This window comes from Callospermophilus lateralis, chromosome 14 (genome assembly GCF_048772815.1).
Source record: "Callospermophilus lateralis isolate mCalLat2 chromosome 14, mCalLat2.hap1, whole genome shotgun sequence".
Classification (NCBI taxonomy): Eukaryota; Metazoa; Chordata; class Mammalia; order Rodentia; family Sciuridae; genus Callospermophilus; species Callospermophilus lateralis.
In genome coordinates this window covers 25,314,026-25,335,896 of record NC_135318.1, presented here as the reverse complement: position 1 = coordinate 25,335,896, position 21,871 = coordinate 25,314,026, and the positions used below count along the sequence as shown (strand labels likewise).

Here is a 21,871-nt window from a genome sequence, read left to right as displayed (position 1 = left end):
TCAATATGTCCTGCTAGGCTACATTATTCCATTTAGGATATCCATTACTATCTCTGGAGCCAAATTCACACACCTGTGCTGTTCTCAGGTGTATAACGGGACTGGATCTGACAGATGCACCTCCAACCACCTCCTTTTTGCTTTATCTCCTCCTCTCTCATTTCCACATCTCCAGAGGTGCTTGCCCCATCTGAGCCTCCACTTACTATTTTTATGCAAACAAAACAGAAAGAAAAACTACCAGAACTACTGGCCCTGAAGCATCAGTGTTATGGCTATGACAGCCAGAAAACTGAGTGTATGAAAATAATTCATTGACCCTTTCTATCTTCATAACTCTGTTCGTGCTGTGCTTCAGAAGGTTAGGCTGTTCAAGAATCATTACAATTAGGGCTGGGGTTGTGGCTCAGTGGTGGAGCACCTGCCTTGCATGTGTGAGGCACTGGGTTTGATCCTCAGCACCACATAAAAATAAAGAAAGATATTGTGTCCATCTACAACTAAACAATGTATTTTTTTAAAAAAAAATCATTACAATTATTCCACAAATATCCATGTTATCACCTTTGTAACACAAAATAATCATCAAGCAATGATGTAAAAACCTAATTTTGAAAACTTTTAATTTAGTTGTCAAACATTTTCAAATTACTGTGGAAAGACTTCTTAAGACCTCAGCCTGATTAAAAATACGTATCTTCACCCTTTAATCTCAATTTTGAGGTAACACAGTAACACTTTCCTGATTCTCAAAGCTAAGCTGTGGTGACAGCTGCTTTTAGACTTCATTATGAATTTGTAAGGGGAATGTAAGTTGAAAACTTATCACTTAGGATCCAGTGCTCACAATTCTTGTCAATTAAAAACTCACCACTGGAGTTGTTTCAGACATGAACAGTAACTTGGAAATGCTGTGATAGATATTGAAGTATGGTTCTGTCAGGCTTAATTTTCAAGCCTTAAATTGCTGATACCTACAACACCATCATTCCAGCAGTGTTTGCTGTCCTGTACAGAGTCCTGGAGGAGGAAGATCCAGCAGTATAAGAAAGGAAGAGTGCTGGACTAAAGTCACAAGATCTGGATTGAAATCCCAGCTCTCTCACTGCCAGTGAGATTTCCAGATCATTCTGCCTCCCTGGGCCAATAATGAGACAGTGGGAAAGAACCTTGACCTCAAAAGGTGTGAGAATGAGGGATACAGGACAAGCAGGGATGGGACTAGAAAAAGGCAATCAACCTTTCAGAATGCATCCAAGACACTGAGTTGGTAAGCAGAGTGTGGTCTCAATTCCAGGCTCCATTGGCCCTCCCCTGCAAAACCCGTCATCAGCGTTAACATGCCGTTCACACGATAGAGTCTCAGGAGGCATTTGCTAAAGGTGTTCAGAAAAGTAACAATAAAAAAGTAACCACTTCAGGAAGACTTAGTCCTTTCAAAATGACTTTAGTCTTACTTGTAGTCATTTAAAAATGATAATAACGAAATACCTTTTATAAATCACCTTTGTCATATATATATATATATAATTTTATTTTCTTATCAGGAGCCATTATATAACAAAGTATAAAATACTTTAAGCTTGAATAAAGAACATTTTCTCAAATCAGAATAAGGCACTGAGCCAAAGGAGCAAATAAACATAACTACAAGTGTTAAAGTAATTCAGCTTTTTAAAAACATTCTTAGAATTGGCACTGAAGAAAATCACAAAATAAAATAGAAGTCTGATTCATTGTCTCTTGCAAGGTAAGCAGGAATGTGTTTAGGCAAGAGTTGGAGTTACTCAATGGTGCTACTGAGGAGATTCCAGAGAGATGGAGCAGCTCTAGCTAAACACTACACCATATCAACTGAGGGGAGGACTGTGTGTGTGTGTGTGTGTGTGTGTGTGTGCGCGCGCGCGTGTCAATGGGGGTTGGAGACAGAGAAAGGCAAGCTGAATGTGAAGGAATAAAGAAAGTGGGTATTGGAAGTCAGAGAATGAGGTAGAGCTAAACCATGGAGAGTTGTCCATATTTGGGATGTGACTGCTAGTTGGGCACTAAAATCATCCACAAGACAGGGGATAGGAAGCTTCATAGTTTCTTTTCCCAACTAAAGTTTTGGATTGCTTCTAATAAATAACTGTCATTTTTTAAAAGTAAAAATATCGATGAATAAGAGGAGAAAAAGATTGTTTTTATATAGCTATACTTTCTATGTTTGATACTTCCCCTTATATATAAAAAAGAATCAATCAGGATAGAGTATATCATTCATAGGGAAAAATTATATTTAAGATAAATATGACCAGAAATAATCAGAGGGCAAGAAAAAAAATAAATTTGGGTTAAAGACCCATTAACTATACTTCTCCTCAAACAGATAGCAGAAGGGAGTTTTTTAAACTTGGCACATATGAACTCTCTCCCCAACAAATCCACCCAGCTGCAGTAAAGAGGCTTCAAGAGAATTCCCAGACATCCACCTGTCTGCCAGCACTGGTGCATTATGAAGGAGAAATTGAACTTTCTACACAATTTCAATCAGTGTGGGCCCAGTTGAAAGTAATGTAAAACTGACCCATAATTGAGTCACTGGCAAATAGTTTTTGCAAAGACAAACATGGCTCACAAATCCTCATTTTACCAATTACCACCTACAGGACTGTGGGTAAACCTCTCAACCTCTACTTCCTTCTCTTGAGAGCACTGAGACATACATGTGAGATAGACTCTCCTGGAGAAAGCCATAAAGCCCGCACCACCAGGCTCCCAATCAATATTACACTTCTTTTCCAGGATTCTTCTCTACTATTCTGGATTTATTTAATAGGAAAAAGCAATCCAATAGTTACTGAAGGTATAACATCACAGATTCAACTTAACAGGGAAGAAATGTATAACATAAATATTTAAATTAGATATAGAAACAGAAGAAAAAGAAAATATTCTTGAGACCTTGAGATTTTCTCAAAAGTGTTCTGTCTAGTAAAATAACAAATGCTCAGTGAATAAATGATGTGGAAGGTTAATAATTACATGGACCTCATTTTAATAATGCCCAAGAAATACCTGATATCTCTGAATCATTATTCTACCTCTTAAAACCAGTATTCAAGCAGCAGATGAACTCACTTTGGGAACATCAAGGTCCTCCTTATTATAGTGCCATGTTTTAGTTCCAGAAACTTCCCCTCCCCTCAATAGTCCATGACCTGATCCAAAAGCCCCACTGACCATGTGACTGTCTAGCCAAGACAGGTCCCAGAGAATATATCTGTCCTTATAGGATTAGATAGTTGTGGTTTCTTGTGAGTCTTCTATCCTGAGCAGAGATGGCCTAAAACACAGGGTAGAATAGAAAAAAAACACTTGACCAGGATCCAGAAAGCCTCAGTTTTGGTCCCTACCAGTCCCAAACTCAATAGAAAACATTAAGCAAAGTAACTTAGCTCTCTAGAAGTTAGTCTCCTCATCAAGAAGGTTGTTAAGACAGACTAATAGTTAGTATTCATTTATGTTCCCAAATTCTATGATTTTTCAAAGGCTCCAGGGCTGAGGGCAGCCAGGGAGCAGTGGTGGACGTGTTTCCCATGTCAGGGCAACCCTATGAAGCAGCATTCCTTAGACATTCCCTGCTTTCAAGTTGCTACACCAGATACCATGATGCCACATGTTGCTTAGCCTGATCCTTTTACTCTGATCTGGACTAACATGATGAGTGATAATCTTAATGGATTCTATTGACCCTACTTGATGCCAGCCCTTTCCTGTTAACCTGAACACATGAAATGGCCGATCTTGAGATGGTCATCATTACTCTAGATACATGTATGACTGCACATATGGTGCGATGCTACATCGTGTACAACCAGAGAAATGAAGAGTTGTGCTGCAATTGTGTACAATGAATCAAAATGCATTCTGCTGTCATATATACCTAATTAAAATAATTTTTTTTTAGAAAAAGGCAGATCTACCTATCTGAAAATAAGTATGGATCTTCAATGGGTCCTTTTGAGATTATAATGAATAATTAAAATTATGTTATTATCAATAGGCATGTTCTCAGGAATTACACACGATGGTCAGTGAGATGAAGGTTTTGTAGGTTATAATGCATGCATGCAAAACTTCCATGATGGCCCATCAATGAGCACTGTACAGGCATGTCCAATAAATCATCCACCCATGCAAGTGCTGCCCTCACCTCCTTTCATATTCAGAAGCTCATTGCTTCCACAACTCATCACAAAACCTTGAGGTATTCTGGCAAAGAAAAGCTACACTCTTGAATATTATGATTCTACTTGAGGAATGTGAGTCCCATTTTTGGAAATCTTAGACTTCTTTTCATAAGAACCAGAATGAGGTCCTTGAGGGAAAAAGCACTGACTATACATAAGGGGACTGGGTTAATCTAAACTTCTATTGCAGCTTTTCTTTACTCCTATTTTCAATCTCTTCACTAGAAAAACGTCTCCATTTTGACAACCTTCTGAACAAAATGGCATTCTTCTAGCCCCTTGGATCAACTATGGCTTCAAATTAAACTGGAAAGCCTCCTAAGAACTCTTCAGCGTCCCTATGAATATGTTTATTTCTATGTGCCAACAAGAGAGAGTTCCAAATCTCTGAATCCTATCACTAATACAACTAGAGCAACATAGTCAACTTGTTCTGCAGGTCCACTGTCATAAAGGAGAATTCTGTATGATGGAGCACTGGCAGAACAGGCATTGTCTCATAAAAAAGAAGAGGAAAACGCTTAAATACTTCCAGATTTTCTAAAAGAACTTGTAAAAAAAAATTTGCTTTGGCTTCAGCAGAACATTCTTTATAAGCAAAAAAAAAAAAAAAAAAAAAATTTAAAGTCCACCCAGCTTTCTTTTATTAGAGTAATTAAAACAATGTTAGGCATTTGGGGTATCTGATACAACCATAATCCTCTATATTTCTGGGTATTGATTTTATAAAGTATCTACTGTGACTAGGGCATTAACTGCTGGAAATGTATCCACATTGATTTCTGACAGGGTATTTGTTTAAAGCCTACTGAAGCCAAACCATGGGCTTCAAGGAATTCCAGGCAACTATTTCAGTTTATGAAACGGTATTTTGTAAGTTACTCTAAGGCAAAAATGGTTTTTAAAGTTAACATACAGAGGGAAAAAAATTCTTAAATGTGGAACTTTATGATTGCGCTTGACATCTTTTCTGAAGAAAAACACCAAATTCCGGCTGCCGGTTTTCTCCACCTCTGCAGTCATTTAAACACTTCAACGGTCAAGTCAGCCTGAGTATGTGATATGTATGATTTTGCTGTTCCTAAGTTTCAAAAAGAATAATTAAGTATTGTCATGATTCTATTCTGACAATCAAAATTCCCATTAGCCTTGATGGTGAGTAGATCAAACATTTTTTGAGTTCCATGGCCAAGGACATGTCTAAAAAGAAAGACTCATGTTGAGAGAGGAAATAAAGATGGGCAGACAGGCATGTATTATTACTATAGCAACCAGATCACCTCCAAAATGATGAGCACAGAGCCTGTTTCCCCCAGGGCTTATTTCTATGACTGCATTGAAAAAAATTTTCTATTAAGCTTCATTGCTTGCCAGGTCCCTTTTTGACTACATAGAAATAATGAAAGGAATTTAAAAATATTTAGGTCCCTTTTTGACTATATAGAGATAATGAAAGGAATTTAAAAATATTTTAGGACTCACAGCACTATATGTGAAATTATAACACGTGTCTCTTATTTAGTTAAGCTCTTAGTTCTTCTGTTTCAACTACACAGAACTCAAAACGACTAATTACCTGTGGTTTGGTTGCAAGTCGTGTAGAAAAACTGAAAGCCACAAATAAAAGTAACAGGTTCATTTATATCCCTGGGAGCTGGGAACCATGTCTGTCTTGTCCACTGCCCTGACACTGTGGTAAGAACAATCATGCTCACCGAAGAGCCACTTGTATCCCCGTGTTTCCCCGCGCCTTAATTGTCTTAGCTTGGCTGCTAGAACAAAAAACTTTAAATGAGGTGTTGCAACAACAGACATTTATTTCCTCACAGTTATGGAAGCTGAAAGCCCAAGACCACGGTATAAATATGGCCAATTCTTGGCTGGTAGGCAGTAGCTATCTGGCTGTGTGCTTTCAGGACCTCACCTTCCTGCGAATGTGCAGGAAGAGAAACAGAGAGAGCAAACACTCTGGTGTCCTTTCCTCTAAAAACACTAATCCTATCATGTCACCCTTATGACTTCATTTAATAATCTCCTTTTAGTCTCTATTTCCCAGTTACACTAGGGGATAAGACTTCAAAATATTCATTTTAGGGACACAGTTAAGTCCACAGCACTAGCAGACAGGGCCATGTGACCTGTTCTGAACAAAAGACTGAGAAAAGGAATGCGTGTCCTTGGAAACACCTCTCTTCCCTTGATGTAGAATTGAGAGATCAAGTATTCTGAATATCACAGAAGTAACATGATAAAACTACCCTTAGCCCAAGTCTCTGAACAGGACCCTCTGCCTGCCTATCAGCTGTCTAATGCATACAAAATGTAAACTTTTGTTATGTTTACTTGTTTTAGCAACACAACCTAGCCTAACCTGACGAATAAGAATATATTTACCAATGATTCATCTCTGTCCTGTACTAAGCTCAATTCATAAGTCACACTGCCCATTTGAAAAGCACAGCTTGTGGGGAAGAGCAAAGAGGTACAAAAACAACAACTTTAAGATAATTAAATTGAAAACAGTCTGATTAGACTCTAATGCAATAAGAATTCAGGGAAAAGAGCACAGTGTGAATTGAAGAAGTACCAGAAAGCTTTCTGGAGTAACTGACACTTGAGAGGAGTCTCTGAAATCAGTCTAGCTTTGAGAAACTGAAATATGCATTCACTATATTTTATATTTTTATAGATTGCTATAGAAACACACCCTGTTATAAGTATCGGTGATATGTAAGATTCTAGAAAAGAGGAAAGATGACAAAATCATCACAATTAGAGTAATGCAGGGCTCAAGAATGCTTGGTAATCTTCTAAGCCAATCCAATTATTTGAAAACTGAAGAAACTGGGAGCAAGAGATGTGGCGAGTTTGCTAAACTGGAATGATAGCTATGATGTGGCATATCTACATAAATCAGTCCCAACCTCTCTGAGCTTTGAGTTTCATATAAGTAGATGGGAGACAAGATTACCTACTTTTCCTGCCCCTCATATTGTTTGAAGGTCAAATATGGTCATACATGCAAAATATGGTCTATCATCTATCAATTTTACAAAAATACACTGTTTTACTAAAAGGCTTGCCCCCAAAGCCACAGAATGCTAAGGCATTCTTAAATTCACTAAAGCCTGCCCATTCTAAAGCAATCCTCTGAGAAGCGGTCATCTTGGAGGAATTGCTGTCTTTGTTCAAAATATTTAGAATTCCTCTGTTCAAATTTTAAACTTCTTTTCAGAACTGAAAATGTGTTTTAATTATCCTCAGCAGTGGCAGATCCTTGCTCACTAGAGTTGACTTGATCATTGGAAGCCTTCAGATTCATTAAAAATAAAGCAAATGAGTGAGCTGAAGACCAGCAAAAACTAATTTTCTTGGCTCTGGAAACAAATCCTTTAAACCAGCCAAGTCGAAACTGACTTCACTTAACCTTGATTAACCATCACCAGATTAAATGCAGAGTCTCAGGAAGTGAACTCATTGAAACAAAATATTCAATTTTATATATAAATTATTTTATACATACAAGGAAAGAATCAGAACTGAGAGTGGGGGATGTAAGGATAGGAAAGAAAAAATAGTACTAACATTTGTTGAGCATTCTGTTGGGCAAGGTGAGGGGCAGAGAGGAGGGGACAGTTTTGTCATCTCAGCATAGGGAAATACCACTTCTCACTACAACTGTATGGGGCAAATCCAGGAGGATTGGTTTGTTAGTAATCCAGATGATTCCACTTCACTTTAGCAAATCTCAATTCCAAGGGATTGCATACAGCCAAGAAACAACATCAGATCTTGGAAATACCAGCTGTGAATCTTTAAACCTTTGTTTTGTATAAATATACAGAGCCTAAATTGACCTTTGATTCAAGCCATGGTCTCTGAAAATTATTTCCAACATGCTCAGAACTGTTATCTTCAAATATAATGACCATAAAATCTTGCCACTTTCATGCCCCCTGAGCTGGTCCATAATTATCTTTAGTGTCTACTCCTGTGTAAAAACAGAAGTCTAATAATTAATAGGAATAATATTTTAGTGTGTCCTAGAGGTATAAAATATGGAAGTTTGATATTCTATGTCATGATAAAGGCAGGGTCAGGAAAACCAATGAAAAAGCTCAAGCTTGCTTCTCTATTGAACCGGCCAAGGAGAGCAAACACTGGAAGGTAACAGACACTTGAGTTCCCAGAAGACATGTGCCTGGGTGAAGACTGGATGCTAGGCTATGGGAAGGGAAATGCCTGGGTCCCACCCATTCTCTGAAGTATTCTACTCCGGTTCCTAGAATCTATAATTTGATTATCCTAATGTCTCAGCCCCACATTCCTAATCCAAGTACAACTTCTCCCCTTCCCTGGCAGAAGCCCAGTGACATGCAGACATGTCCCCTTTCACATGCAGCATTTTTCCTCTTTGGATCTTTTCCCCGTCTTTACTGATCCTTCTCGACTCCAGGCAAGAGGGCCCTTGCACGAAGTCATTCTGGCAGAGGTTGCTGGAACACGACCAGCAAACACTTAAGAGCCCCAGCACCTATTCCTGAGATGTGCACACCCTCTCCAATGATACCCCCCTCTGTTGACACAGGTAAAGTTTGGCAAGGATGGCTACTAGGAACAGCCATGTTAGAGCCACTGGAGACAACCAGACTCACTAACACTCAATTAAATGTTTCATAGATTATGTCAAAGGAGTGCTTGAGAGGGACACTGAAGAAAAACCCAGATGGCATAGGAAGTGCCTGGTGTTAATGACTTATTCCACCTGAATGAGGCCAAGTCTTAGTAAATGCAATCAGCACACCCGGACAGAGCTCTCTGCTCTTGGGGAAGGCAGATGTCTGAGGGACCCTTATCACTGCCCAGAGGCACCTCCAAAAGATGAAGCTACTGCCCTGGCCCTAGTTCATCTCACCTGGGAGGGCCCTGGTGCTAAGGGCACGTAGCCTCAGGTAACAGGAAGAGGGACAGGCCCCCAAATTCACCTCTACTATCTGCCAACCCGGCCTGACTGACTCGGTTCTCCTTTCCACATAAGGGATATTGCGTAAGTGAGAGGCCAAGAATCCTTAGTACTATGTTTTATTAGCATTCTTCTTCAGACTTCTCATCTACTTATGTAGTTTATGGACTTGGTTTAGGGAAATAACCAGTGTGAAAAGTGTTGGGATAATTCCAGTTTTTCTGTCAGGATAAAACTAGTTTTTCATTACAATTTTAGATCTCACCCCAGTAATACTCACATCAGCAGGATGAAAGAGTTTGTGGAAGGAAATTCAAGAGCAGGCTTCTAAGCACAGCTTAATGTCCCAACTCCTTAAACAAGCAATAAATTCATTTCCTATCACTGAGAAAAGATTTGGAAAGTCTGCAAAGTGTCTCACCCACATCTATATTCATCCATCCATCCATCTACCCACCCATCCATCCATCCATCCATCTTTCCATACATCCATCTCTCTTCTTCCTGTCTCCTGGAACTAATAGGCATCACATCGATTTTCCCACTTTCTCTCTGGCTTCTGTGCAATGGAAACCAAGAAATATTTGGTCTTGATTCTAAGTCTTGTGACAGAGGTATTGAGACTTTTTAAAAAGTACTTTTAGTCATATAATTAGGATACTTTCCACTTTGATGAGCTCATGCTTTCCTGTTAATCTCTCAATGATGCCTATTTCTTTAAGCAAAAGCTAAAGTGCATCTATTTGTCTCTTCAGAATGGGGATAGGGGTGGAGGTATCTGTTCCAGTGCCAAAGCCTTCAAGCTTGAGGATGTTATTGAATATATCTGTCAAAAGAGACCTCTTTTTTTTTCTTTTTTTTTTTTTGTCTCCAATGCTTTATTCTGTTTCCATTTTTTTCCTGCCCAAAGAGAACTACTGGAACAACTTCTGGCATATCTAAGATACTTCCAAATAGTTCTTGTGTCACTTTAACCAAACCTTGTCCCTGTGTCTTATTATTTATATGATGAATAATTAAAGAAAAGAAATGATTTGAGGATTTCACATCAAGTACTATTCCTTTCTTTTCTTCCTAATCTAAACAAAGTTTATTTTCTTCTCTAAAATAGATATCAGAGACCTAAATCTTAAGAGTTTATTTCTTATGTCTTTTTGTGTAAACTTTATGAGAGTTTTTCATAGTTACAAACTATGAAAGTGGGTTTTTGTGTGTTATTTGATCATCTTTATCTGTGCTACAGTGCTGTTCAAAATCCATATTCTCTTCTGCTTACATTGATTCTAGGTTTCCTGATATTTCTGTGCTTCCGGGTTAACTCTGGTGTTTATATGTAAAACTGTCTATTCTCTCAGCATTTGCAATAGGAAGGTCTTGGAGCACTTGAACTTTTTTTGTCTCCTGTGTATTGCCTGTGTCTAATTATAGGGCATGTTTCCATATTCAACAGAACCCATGATTGTGCAACCAGGCAATGGAAGACCCACATGGAAACTGGACCCTGAACTCTATATTGTGACTCTAAATACTTTACATGCAAGGCCTTTTCATACCAACTGGTCACTGTAAAATGTTTGTTTCCAGCAATGAGGCCATTTTTTAAAACATAAAACATGTTTTAAAAAAACAAAAATTCGGATTCTCAAGTAAGTTTCAAACTTAGGTCCCTGTTAAGAAAACCAATGTAAAACAATGAACACCCTATATGGTGGAAAAGGTGTAATATTTAATGTTCCTATGATGCTATATGAGAGGTAGTTTCTGAAACTTGCCTCTTCTCAGAGATGAAAGCTACAAGGTAGACCTGAACAGACTTAGTAATTATAACCACTGGAGTTGTAATTCTAACCTGATTGTGAACAAACTCTAGAAAATGTTTTCAGATACACATGGAGTACCACAATTTACTTCACCCAGCACAGAAACCTAAGACTGCCACAGTTATGACCTGCCTGTTATTTCAAACTTGACTAATATTCACAAAACCCATTCCTCTTAGCCACTCTATCTGTTCAACTAATTTCTATTTTTTGAATAAAAGTAATTTAGTGATGTCTATAGCCAGCCTGGTGCACAAAAAAAATCAATACTTTACATGACCTTAAAACAAGAAAGTACTTTTTGGACCCTGAAAGATTAAACATCACTTGCTACAATAGTAAAACAGTAGGAATGATATTTTCCCCTTACATCTTGGCACTCTCTGTTAAGGATGAAAAATATAGAAATTTCCAATCCCATTATTCTTGTTCTATTCTCTTCATAATGTTGCCCAAAGAAATAACCTCTGTTGTTGTGAGCTTAACTATCATAAATAGATCTATTTATTGACACTGAATTTTCTCCATTAATTCTCTATTATTCCACCTCTAAAGCAGCATTGGATTCTCTGACAGATATTCAAGAATACACCATTCTTAACATCCACCAAGGTTGTGGCTGCTCATAGCAAAGATGTAACTGCTCCTCTTCCCTCCACAATTCTGCTGTATGGATCAGCCAATCAACCATGAGCATTTACCTGTTATCTGAAGGAAGAAAGTTAATTAACAGGATACAATTCATCACAATCTTTTTCTTTACACCTGCCTGTAATTAAATCCTGAGACCTGATTTTCACAAATCCTCTATGTTCATCTCTTTATTTTCATCTGTACTTCTTATTTTGAGACTTGGTCATTTCACACTTGAACTAAGGCCAACGTCCCTTCCCTGCCCTTTGTGTTCACCAAGCCCACACCCTCCACCCTGTCAGCCCAATCAAGAGTTAAAACTGTTAAAATTCTTTTCTCAAAATTCACTAAATGTATTAAAGTTAATAAAGCTTTTAAGTCCATCTTTAAAATACATTTTTCTATTTATAAGTCCAAGGAATTTTAATATTTCCCCCTTCTTCTCATAAGAAAATTTCAAATATGCTGAGACGAAGACTAACACAATGGCTCATCTGCATGCAGAACCCTCAAAGTAAACAACCGTAACCTTCTTGCTATATTTCTATGTGAAATGTATTTGAAGGTAAATTATAGACTTTATAGCACATAAATGTCCATCTTAAAACTTTTTTCAGGATTCAGCTCTTTAAAATAAGGACATTCTCCTACATAATCCCATGCTAATATCATATCTAAGAAAATAATAATTATGAATAACATATAATTAGCCAGTTCATATTAAAATTTCTTCAATTGTTCCCAAAATGTCTTTTAGGACTCATATTTTTTTAAACTAAAATTTAATTAAGATACATATATTACATGTATCATTGTGTCTCTGTAGTCTCTTTCTTGATGTCATCTCACTTTTGTTTACAGGGTTTGATTTTCTGAAGAAAACAGGCAATAATACTTTGCAAGATGTATCTATTTTTCCACCTGTGTGTGATATACTTAGCTTCTTTCTTTACCCTTGGTATGCCCTATTATGCCCGAGTAAAGTCTTGATTAGATTCAGATTAAAGTCTTGATTAGATTCAGATTAAAGTCTTGATTAGATTTTTGGCAGGAACACTTCAAGGGCAATTCTGTGAACATCCTACTGTACACATCTGTAGCCGTTGATGTCAGGCTGCCTCACTATTAATGATCCATAGCTTGATTCCTTCATCAAGGGGGCTTCATGGTATTTTGACCTTGCCATCAAGTTGTTTAAAATGCACTGTTCCCCCAATTTAAGAGGCTTAATAACTGTATGAAAGCCGATCAACCCCAAGCTACCTTGCTTCTCTGATCTCTCCCTATACTTCTTCCCTATCCATTTCCTGCAACACTTTCTTTCCTCTGTTTAGCTTTTCTCTGATTATGATGTGTGAATTAGGTCTCTTCAACAATTGTCCATTTTCCTCCACCATCCAAATAAAATCTTATTCCATGAAGCTTCCCTGCAGTTAAATGCATTGGTCACAGTTCTCTTTGGGTTTTCAATCCCAAATTAATGGCCTAAATATTATAATGTGCCATAGAAACAAGGACTTCTGCCGAATTTATTTTGTAGATGACCTCTCATGTCAATATATAAAAATCGGTACATATTGATAACTACTGCATTACAAATCTCAATAAGTGAAATCTAGAACTAATAAAAATGCTTACATGCAGATTTTTTTTCTTTGTCATTCATTTAAAATCTACCTATACCTCCTGGCTGTGTCTATGTTTGCAAACCAACCATAGTAAGAAACTACAAATGTTTTCAAGCATCTTTTCAGGGCACATCTAGATACTATTGATTATTTGCCAATAATGCATTTTTTAAATTATTGGGTTATCCTACTTGCACAAATATATTGGTAATCATGAGCATCTAGCAACATTTTTCATGAACAGGAAGGCAAATGCTGAGAACGTTTTCTAAAAACAGGTGTTATTTTGAAGTTGTGTGATGGTAACTACACATGAAAAATGAATTAAGAATTGAGATCACTGTCTGGATCATTCAGACCAAAAGTCAGAGAAGTATCCAGATAAGGCAAAATTATTCCACTGAATTTGAATTATTTGGGTAACTCCATCAATTATCCTATTAATTTCCACTGTATAGTCCAGTTTAAACTTTCAAGTATATAATTTGTCTTCATCTTCTCTCACTAGCAGTCATCTGCCTAATTATTACAAAAGAATAACAAGTCTATTATGCCTTATTTTCTTGCTTTTTATCATCTGTATTCCAACTTGGAAACTGGGGAGAAAGGCACTGGGCAAAGAGTTTTAAAAGGATCTGCTTTTTCCTTTCTCTATGACCAACCTAAACTGGAATGACTAAACAATACAAATGGACCAAGTTCAGCCTCACTCTCCAAGGCTAATCTGGGGCAAAACTATAAAGTGTGTAAAGTTTATCCTCAGCCTGACAGTTCCTATGAAAACCTGCCCTCAACACAAAAATCCAGTCTCTACTTCTAAGCTAAATTTAAATTGGTGATTGCTATGGTTTAAATATGAGGTGTCCCGCAAAAGTTCATGTGTGAGGGGCTGGGGTTGTGGCTCAGTGATAGAGTGCGTGTGAGGCACTAGGTTCGATCCTCAGCACCACATAAAAATAAATAGATAAAATAAAGGTATTGTGTCTAACTACAACTAAAAATAATATTTTTTTAAAAGTTCATGTGGGGGACAATGCAAGAAAGTTCAGAGGTGAAATGATTGGGTTATGAGATGCAAAATCTAATCAGCCTAAATCTAATTAATCCACTAACAGAGATTAACTGAGTGGTAATCTGTAGGCAGATAGGTTGTGGCTAGAGGAGGTGTATCACTGGGGACACACCCTTGGGGTATGTATTTTGTACCTGGTGAGCAAAGCTCTCTCGCTCTTTTGCTCGCTCTCTCTCTCTCTCTCTCCCTCCCCCCCCCCCTCTCTCTCTCTCTCTCTCCTGGTGGTTCAGTCCTGAGCCACTTTCTTCCACAATACCCTTCCACCATAATGTTCTATCTCACCTAGTCCCAGAGCAGTGGAGTTGGCTATCTGTGGATCAGGACCCCTAAAACCATGAGTTTTAAATTATTCCCCCTCTATGTTGATCTTGTCAGGTCTGTTGGTCACAGCAGTGAAAAAGCTGACTAATAAAGTGATGTGTTCTTCTCCCCTAAAACATTTGAATTTACTGGTATCCTCCAAGGAAATATTTGCAAAGTTCTGTGACAATTGCAAAGTAAGAATCACAGTAAGTATCTTGTTTAATCATAAAATCCATAAGCATCATATTTTTGTAGATAAGGAAACTGAGGGCTGGGAATATAGCTCAGTTGGTAGAGTGCTTGCCTCACATGCACAAGGCCCTGGGTTCAATCCCCAGCACCACCACCCCCCCACCCAAAAAAAAAAAAAAGAAAGAAAGAAACTGATTCCCCACCATCATGCTGGGCCTAGGGTCTTAACCAAGGTCTCTTAACTTTCTAAGAATGTTCCTTCCATTCCCATGTGCTTCCCCCATTCAGGTCTACCAACCAATCTTCCCCTCTTCTCTTAGAAGAAAAGTGATAATCCTACATTGACTTAGTACTTGAAAGTGTTTTCCAGGTTTCTAAAGCAGTAACAATTGATTCTGCTACACACACACACTCTCACTCTCACTCCCTCTCTCTCTCTCTCACACACACACACACACGAGTGCACACACACACACACACACACACACATATACACATAATTTTTGCAATATTCAGGAAAGAACAAAAGAATAATAAATTCACTCCACTTATTCTTTCATTGAGCTATCTGTTTAAGCCATAACCAAAGGATAGACAAACAACCACAGGACAAAGCTTACATCGTTATCATATCATCCCAAAGTACAGCAACACCAAATGGTTGGGACAAAGGAACCAAAACTCTCAGGTTGCCTTTGCTATGCACATTCAATGATGAGTCTTGTTTTTGTCTTGTTTGTGATGGGGTCTGGGCTCATTGCCCGAGCTGACCTTGAATTCCTGGGTTCAAGTGATCCTCCTGCATCAGCCTCCTATACCTACTAACCTATAAATTTTCAAATGTCTTTGCATAATATATATTCTTTACCCACATCTCATGACTGACATGTTTTGTACATGGGTTATCCTAACTGAAAAAATATAAGCAGAAAATTATGGACTTCCAACAACATTTCTGGAAGTTCACTATGTAAAAATATTTGATACATCAGAAATCAGCAAGATTTTTCTGTAAAGGGCCACAGACCTAAAAATTTTAGGTTTTGCAGATCATATGCTCTTGTTAGAAATCCTCAATTCTGCCATCATGCCATGAAAGTTGGCATAGACAATACATAAATGAATGTGTGGCTGTGTTCCAATAAAACTTTATTTATAAAAACTGGCCATGGGTCATAGTTTATAAACCTCTTCTACAGAAAATAATTTTTACCAAGTCTGGCTTTTTTAGTAGAATGATACCAGGTCTAGAATGCATTACTAAAACAGCCTGGGCAATGGTGCTTACCTGTGACCCAATGGTTTCCTGGAAGCATCGGCCAAGCTGTGTTTTAGCAGCCACAGGATAGACATGCGGAATGACCTGCTGGTGCGAGTATGTGGAATGCACAGTCTGGGTCTTCTGGACAGGAAGCCCTTGGTAAGAGACCTGGGATTGGCCTTGCTGACCTTCTTTTACCTTCTGGCCTGTTGGGCCATCAATTCTTGAAACCTGATGGATCTGGACAGAAGCCTCAGGAGGATGTTTCACATGGATATTAACTATGTTGGGAGGAAATTTCACTAAAACAGATTGGGAGGAAAACTTGTTAGTTAGGAACAATTAGAAGGCAAGTCAGGATTTAAACATGAAAATAAACTTAATACAAACACATATTTGTATGCATACATATTGAATGTAGAATAAATTATACACATAAAATGCATATCTTTTTGCTACATAGACATCAAAAGTCTTGAGAAGCAAATGGCATGCTCAAAATGAAAATTAAATCTGAATTTACATATTTAAAAAATAAAACTACAATTGTAAAAAAGCATTTTCATTTTTTCATTAAAAGTGGAAAGCCACGTTCACAAAGCACGATTCACTTACCCTTAAATGATATAATAAAATGATATAATACACACACATATACACACATACACACACATGATACCAAAGTGTGTTATTTTACATCTAGAACAAGATTTATTTTCTTCTCTTTTAAAACAAAATCTCATCTTTGGATGCAAAGACTCAGGTTTTAAAGAATAAAAGCCAGTAACACTTTTCTAACCCCATTTTTAAAATTGTGCATTTAAAAGAATGAATTAGTCATAGAACTTTTAAGCTCCAAGTGACCTAGTTTATCTTCCTCTACAGATGAACAAATCAAAGCCCAGTGAGGTTTAATGATTATTTAGAACTAAAAGCAAACACTCTTCAACTATGAAATTCAGCTACTGTGTGATCCAGTAGTTTGTTAATGCTGTCAGGGCCAGAGCACTTCTTTCTACATCCCAGGCTTTTCAAGAACAATGACAATCACATTAATCAGTCCATGTTGGTAAGAGTCCCTAGAGCAGTATGGACTCCTTGCTATTTTCTTCTTTCCTAGTTACCAATTGTGTATGGCCTAGAAAGTCCTGCAGCTGCATCCCTCGTCCCACATCCTAGCTCCATTGCTATTTCTCAGCCACATATCACACACTCCTTTCTGTGTTAATACTAGCCCTGGCCATCTGCTGAGACGCAGCTTCTATCTGGGTTTGACAGGTTAACAGATTTCTGCAAACGGGCAAAATGAGACTATAAAACTCACCTTTGACTCCTTGCTGGCTAGTCATGGTCAGAGGCAAGGTATGCGTTGAATGGATGACATGGGTCCCCAATGCCTTTCCTGGCTGCTGGGAATGCTGAAAAAGTTTCGGCACACTGGCACCATGGACCGGGATCTGACAAAGCTTTCCTGTGAAATTTGGAGGGCACTGGCATTTGTCTCTTGAACTACACTGGCCACCATTCATGCACGGAAGATGGCAAATCACTGAAATGGAACAGAGAAAATGTGGAGAGTTAGTTTCTCGATAGTTGAGTAGCAATCAACCAAGAAACCCCCAAAATACACAGCCTAATATGGCCATTTTCTTCCCATTTACTTTATAAAAATGTAAACTGAGGAGTAAACATTATGCCAAAGACAGTCTCTATTATTCCTTACCATTTTCTTGCCATCTTAAAGTCATTTAACTCTGTAAAACTTTGTGATGATTCTTCCCCAAGAATGGAAAGAAGGATCCACAGGAAAAGAACATAAGGAAGCCATACAGACTCACTATCACAGTGATATTTTAAGTACCCCTGGCAATCCATAATTACTTTGTTTCCCTATTTAATCACTACTTTGTTGTCTTCCTAGATTATAAACTCCTTGAGAAGAGAAGAGTTCTGCCTTAGTAACCTTTATGTTCTCAGTACCTAGAACAATGCCCAACATTGTGTGGATATGAAATAAATATTTGCTCAAAGAATGGATAAAGGAAAAAAAGAGAGTGATAAAAATAATATCTGTTGCAATTTCATTCTGTGTAAGACACTAAACTCAGTGCTACCAGTAACAAAAACCAGGACCCCCTCAAACACACTTCATGGGAATTTGCAATCTCATTTGGAGTAACATCTCATGTAGCAGAGGGATTATTAGTTTGGAGTAACTTATTTGAAATATCAAAACATAAGACAACACATTAGGTGACGAATTTTAGGAAGAGTTTTAAACTCTGGCTATACTCATTTTACAGTCAACCTCACCATCACTAATTAAAAAGTAATAGTCCCTAAACTCTTCTAGCTTTTACCACCTCAAAATCCTCTCCTCTGTGACCACACTTCCCAGAACTGTCTGTTCGTTTCTCAATGCACTGCAATCTATCTTGGATCAGAATAAGTCTTCTCTTTCCCCACGCTCTTCTACACAGAAACTATCCTCACTAAGGTCCCTAATGATCTCCATGTTGCTAAACCCAATGGGCAGATTTCCATTTCCCCTGGTTTCCACCATGTCTCACTTGTCTATTTTGCTCTTTCCTCCTTGAGTATTTTATCTTAATATTCTTTGCAGACTGCTTTCTTGACTTCTTCTTTAAATGTTTTATGGCTTGGTCTTGAAATCTTCATAGCTAACTCTACCGGCTCTACTATGATTTCATCCTGTCATATGCTGAAGTCACTCAAATTTATATTTCCTGGCCAAAGATTTCTGCTGAGCTTCAAACTGTCTGCTGTATATTTTCATGCAGACATTCCACAAGCACCTCAAACTCAAAATGTCTAAATTTTGAATTCACTGTCTTCTTTGAAATACCTTTACCCAGAGTAGTGCTTTCCCAAACCTGAGAATCCCCTCCTTCGCTTCACCTGTTTAAACATCCAGTCCTGGAATTCCTCCCTTCTGAATATTCATCAAATACATCCAGTTCTTTTTCCATCACCATGCCTTTGTTCCTTCCATAACCTCATCACTTATGAATCTCACCTAATTCTCTATAATATAGCTATATTCAACTTTATTCAGTATTCCTCACCAAGTCTAGACTTTTTTCCAGGCTGAGTCCTCTGCCTGGAACATTCTCCCATCTTCCCCCCTTCCACTACCTGACTTCTTACCTCTCTATTAGATTCCACTTAACCCTGGAATCTAACATTACCTGTTGCCTCTCATCTCTGCTTTCAGAGAAGCTCAGTCATTATGCATCATGTCAGGCATCTTATTATATAACAAATGTTTTACTACTTTTCTATATGTATTACTCAACTGGAATTCTATGAGGCCAGGGAATTTGTCTTGTTATGTTTTACCCCTAGAATGGATCAGAGTCTAGAAAAAAAAAAAATGCTTAAGGCTTGAACAAACACCAAATGAAGGAACGAACAGATTTGTGCCTACCATTTTGTCAAACACCACTGTATATAACATAGAAGATTCCATCCTTGCCCTTCAAGAGCTTAAACACTAACAAAAAAACTGACTAATGTACAATAACTAACAAGTAGCAAATAAAGGATAAAGGAAAATTCGAAATACAAATCCTTCAGAGCTTCAGAGAGGAAAAAAATCCATTTCTAGGAATTCAAAAAGGATGTCACAGTAGAGATCATTTAGAATAAGTCTTTGAAATGGGATAGAACACAGAAGAATGCATTCTAGGAAGACACAGAAGACAGGCCACAACGGGGAAACAATGAGTAAATCTGTCTGGTGGAAACCCTGGATCTTGAGGGAAGGGAAGGGATCAGGTGATAAACTAGAAGGAGGTGGCTTGAGTCAGACAAAGGAAGTTATTAGAGGCCTGATGAGGGGTTTGGATTTTATGCTGTAATGAGTAAATTACTTTAGAGGCTTCAAGCAGAGGATTAAGCAAGGTTGAAAGCATGTTCCAGGAAGATTACTCTGGTGATGGCATATGGGATTAGCTGAAAAGAAAAGTGACAACCCAGGGAAAGTCAGTTAGGAAACTATGATAATAACTGAAAGACAAGTTAAAAAACACACACGCCTGGATTAGGATAATGGCCAGAGGCACCACTGAAGGAAGCATGAAGTAATCTAATGCTGGGGGTGGGAGAAGATCAGCAGAACTTATAGAGACAGACAGTAGGAGGAAAAGGGCAAGAGAAGGCAGAGAACGAAGGAGAGGGTTGGAAAAACTTACCAAGTCCCCTTGGTAGTTTACCCAGAACTGTGTTCAGGGCCTAAGTTGCAGATCAAGTCAAAACTATCCGAGCTGGATGAGGTCTGGAGAATACTTTTTGCTGGTGCCTGATCTACTCTGTGAGGTCTTGGTAAGAAAAGAAGTCAAAGCTGACTCCAAGGATGAGTCAATGACACAACAGTACAATTTGGAGCTGAATTTCTAAATCACAGCTTGGCTACAACGGATGGGCTCAATGTGTACTAGGCAAAAGCAAGGGGAGCCAGACCAAGACTTCAGTGTCCTACAAACAAATTATAACGGGAATACAGACAGTCCTTACTTTGCACGCCACGATTTAAATAATACCAATCCCCCAACAACATGGTTCAAACTTCCACTATCACAGTATATTAACTGAGTAATTGCATCAAGTACAAAATTTCACCGCTAGCTCTTTGGTCCACAAAGTGCTCAGTGAATAGCAGAGGTGCATCATTACCACGGACCAATCGTGTCGCTTCATTCCAAGTCTGTTGGTGATGGGTCACTGACACACCTGTTCCCCACATCAGGCACAGACAGCAGAGTGAGGAAATCACAGGGTGTTTTACAAAAGCAGACAATCAAAAGACAACATGGGCCAACGACGCAATCAGTGGGGCAAAGAAATGAAAAGTGGCAACACTAGAAGTAAAATGGTTGTGTCAGATACTTCCTAACTTTGGATCAGCCTCCAATATCTTGTCCAAACTTTAAAAGGAAAATGACGGGTCCCTCAAGGGAAGGAAAGCTGGTCCATTTCATGTTGTACAATGAGAAGAAGGCAACAAGTTCAAATTATCATTGATTAGTTTTACTCCAAGAAATAAAATACTTTAATTCTCAATGTTTGTGACATTTAAATTACAGACTATAAAATAAATAGAAATTTTCCTGGTTTCCTAATTTCCTTGTTTATTTACAACCTACACTAAAAGATTTTTATGTGTTGACAAAAATATTTGAAGGTCATAGAACTTGAATTTTTCCATTGATTTTTAAAAATTTTTATTTGTTTAACTAGTTATACATGACAGTAGAATGCACTTTGATACATCATATATAATGGATATAATTTCTCATTCTTCTGGTTGTACCTGATGTAAAATCACACTGGCTACATAGTTATATATGTATATAGGGTAATAAGATCTGTTTTGGTACCAATATCATGCCATTTTTGTTACTATGGCTCTGTGGTATAGATTAAGATCTGGTATTGTGAGGCCTCTGCTTCACTCTTCTTGCTAAGGATTGCTTTGGCTATTCTGGGTGTCTTATTTTTCCAAATGAATTTCATGATTGCTTTTCCTAGTTCTACAAAGAATGTCATTGGGGGGCTGGAGTTGTAGCTCAGCGGTAGAGAACTTGCCTCACACGTATCAGGCACTGGGTTCGATTCTCAGCATCACATATAAATAAGTAAATAAAATAAAGGTGCATCAACTCTATATTTGAATGTTATTGGTATTTTAGTTGGAATTACATTAAATCTGTAAAGGCTTTTGGCAGTATGAACATTTTGACAATAT

General features: G+C 37.9%; 1 protein-coding gene and 1 non-coding gene across 7 annotated transcripts in view; one reads left to right on the top strand and one right to left on the bottom strand.

Annotated features, from left to right (window-relative positions):
* Positions 1-21,871, bottom strand: part of Ltbp1 (latent transforming growth factor beta binding protein 1) — a 388,495-nt gene that overhangs the window by 159,778 nt on the left and 206,846 nt on the right. For all 6 annotated transcript variants that reach the window (XM_076833843.2, XM_076833845.2, XM_076833846.2 and 3 more), the window contains 2 exons: positions 17,429-17,653; positions 16,132-16,406 (listed from right to left, as the gene is read on the bottom strand). In XM_076833843.2, the coding sequence (XP_076689958.1) occupies positions 16,132-16,406; positions 17,429-17,653 (500 nt within the window). The remainder of the gene's footprint in view (positions 1-16,131; positions 16,407-17,428; positions 17,654-21,871) is intronic.
* Trnav-cac (transfer RNA valine (anticodon CAC)) lies at positions 14,925-14,997 on the top strand. The gene has a single exon. It is a non-coding gene; the product is annotated as a tRNA-Val (tRNA).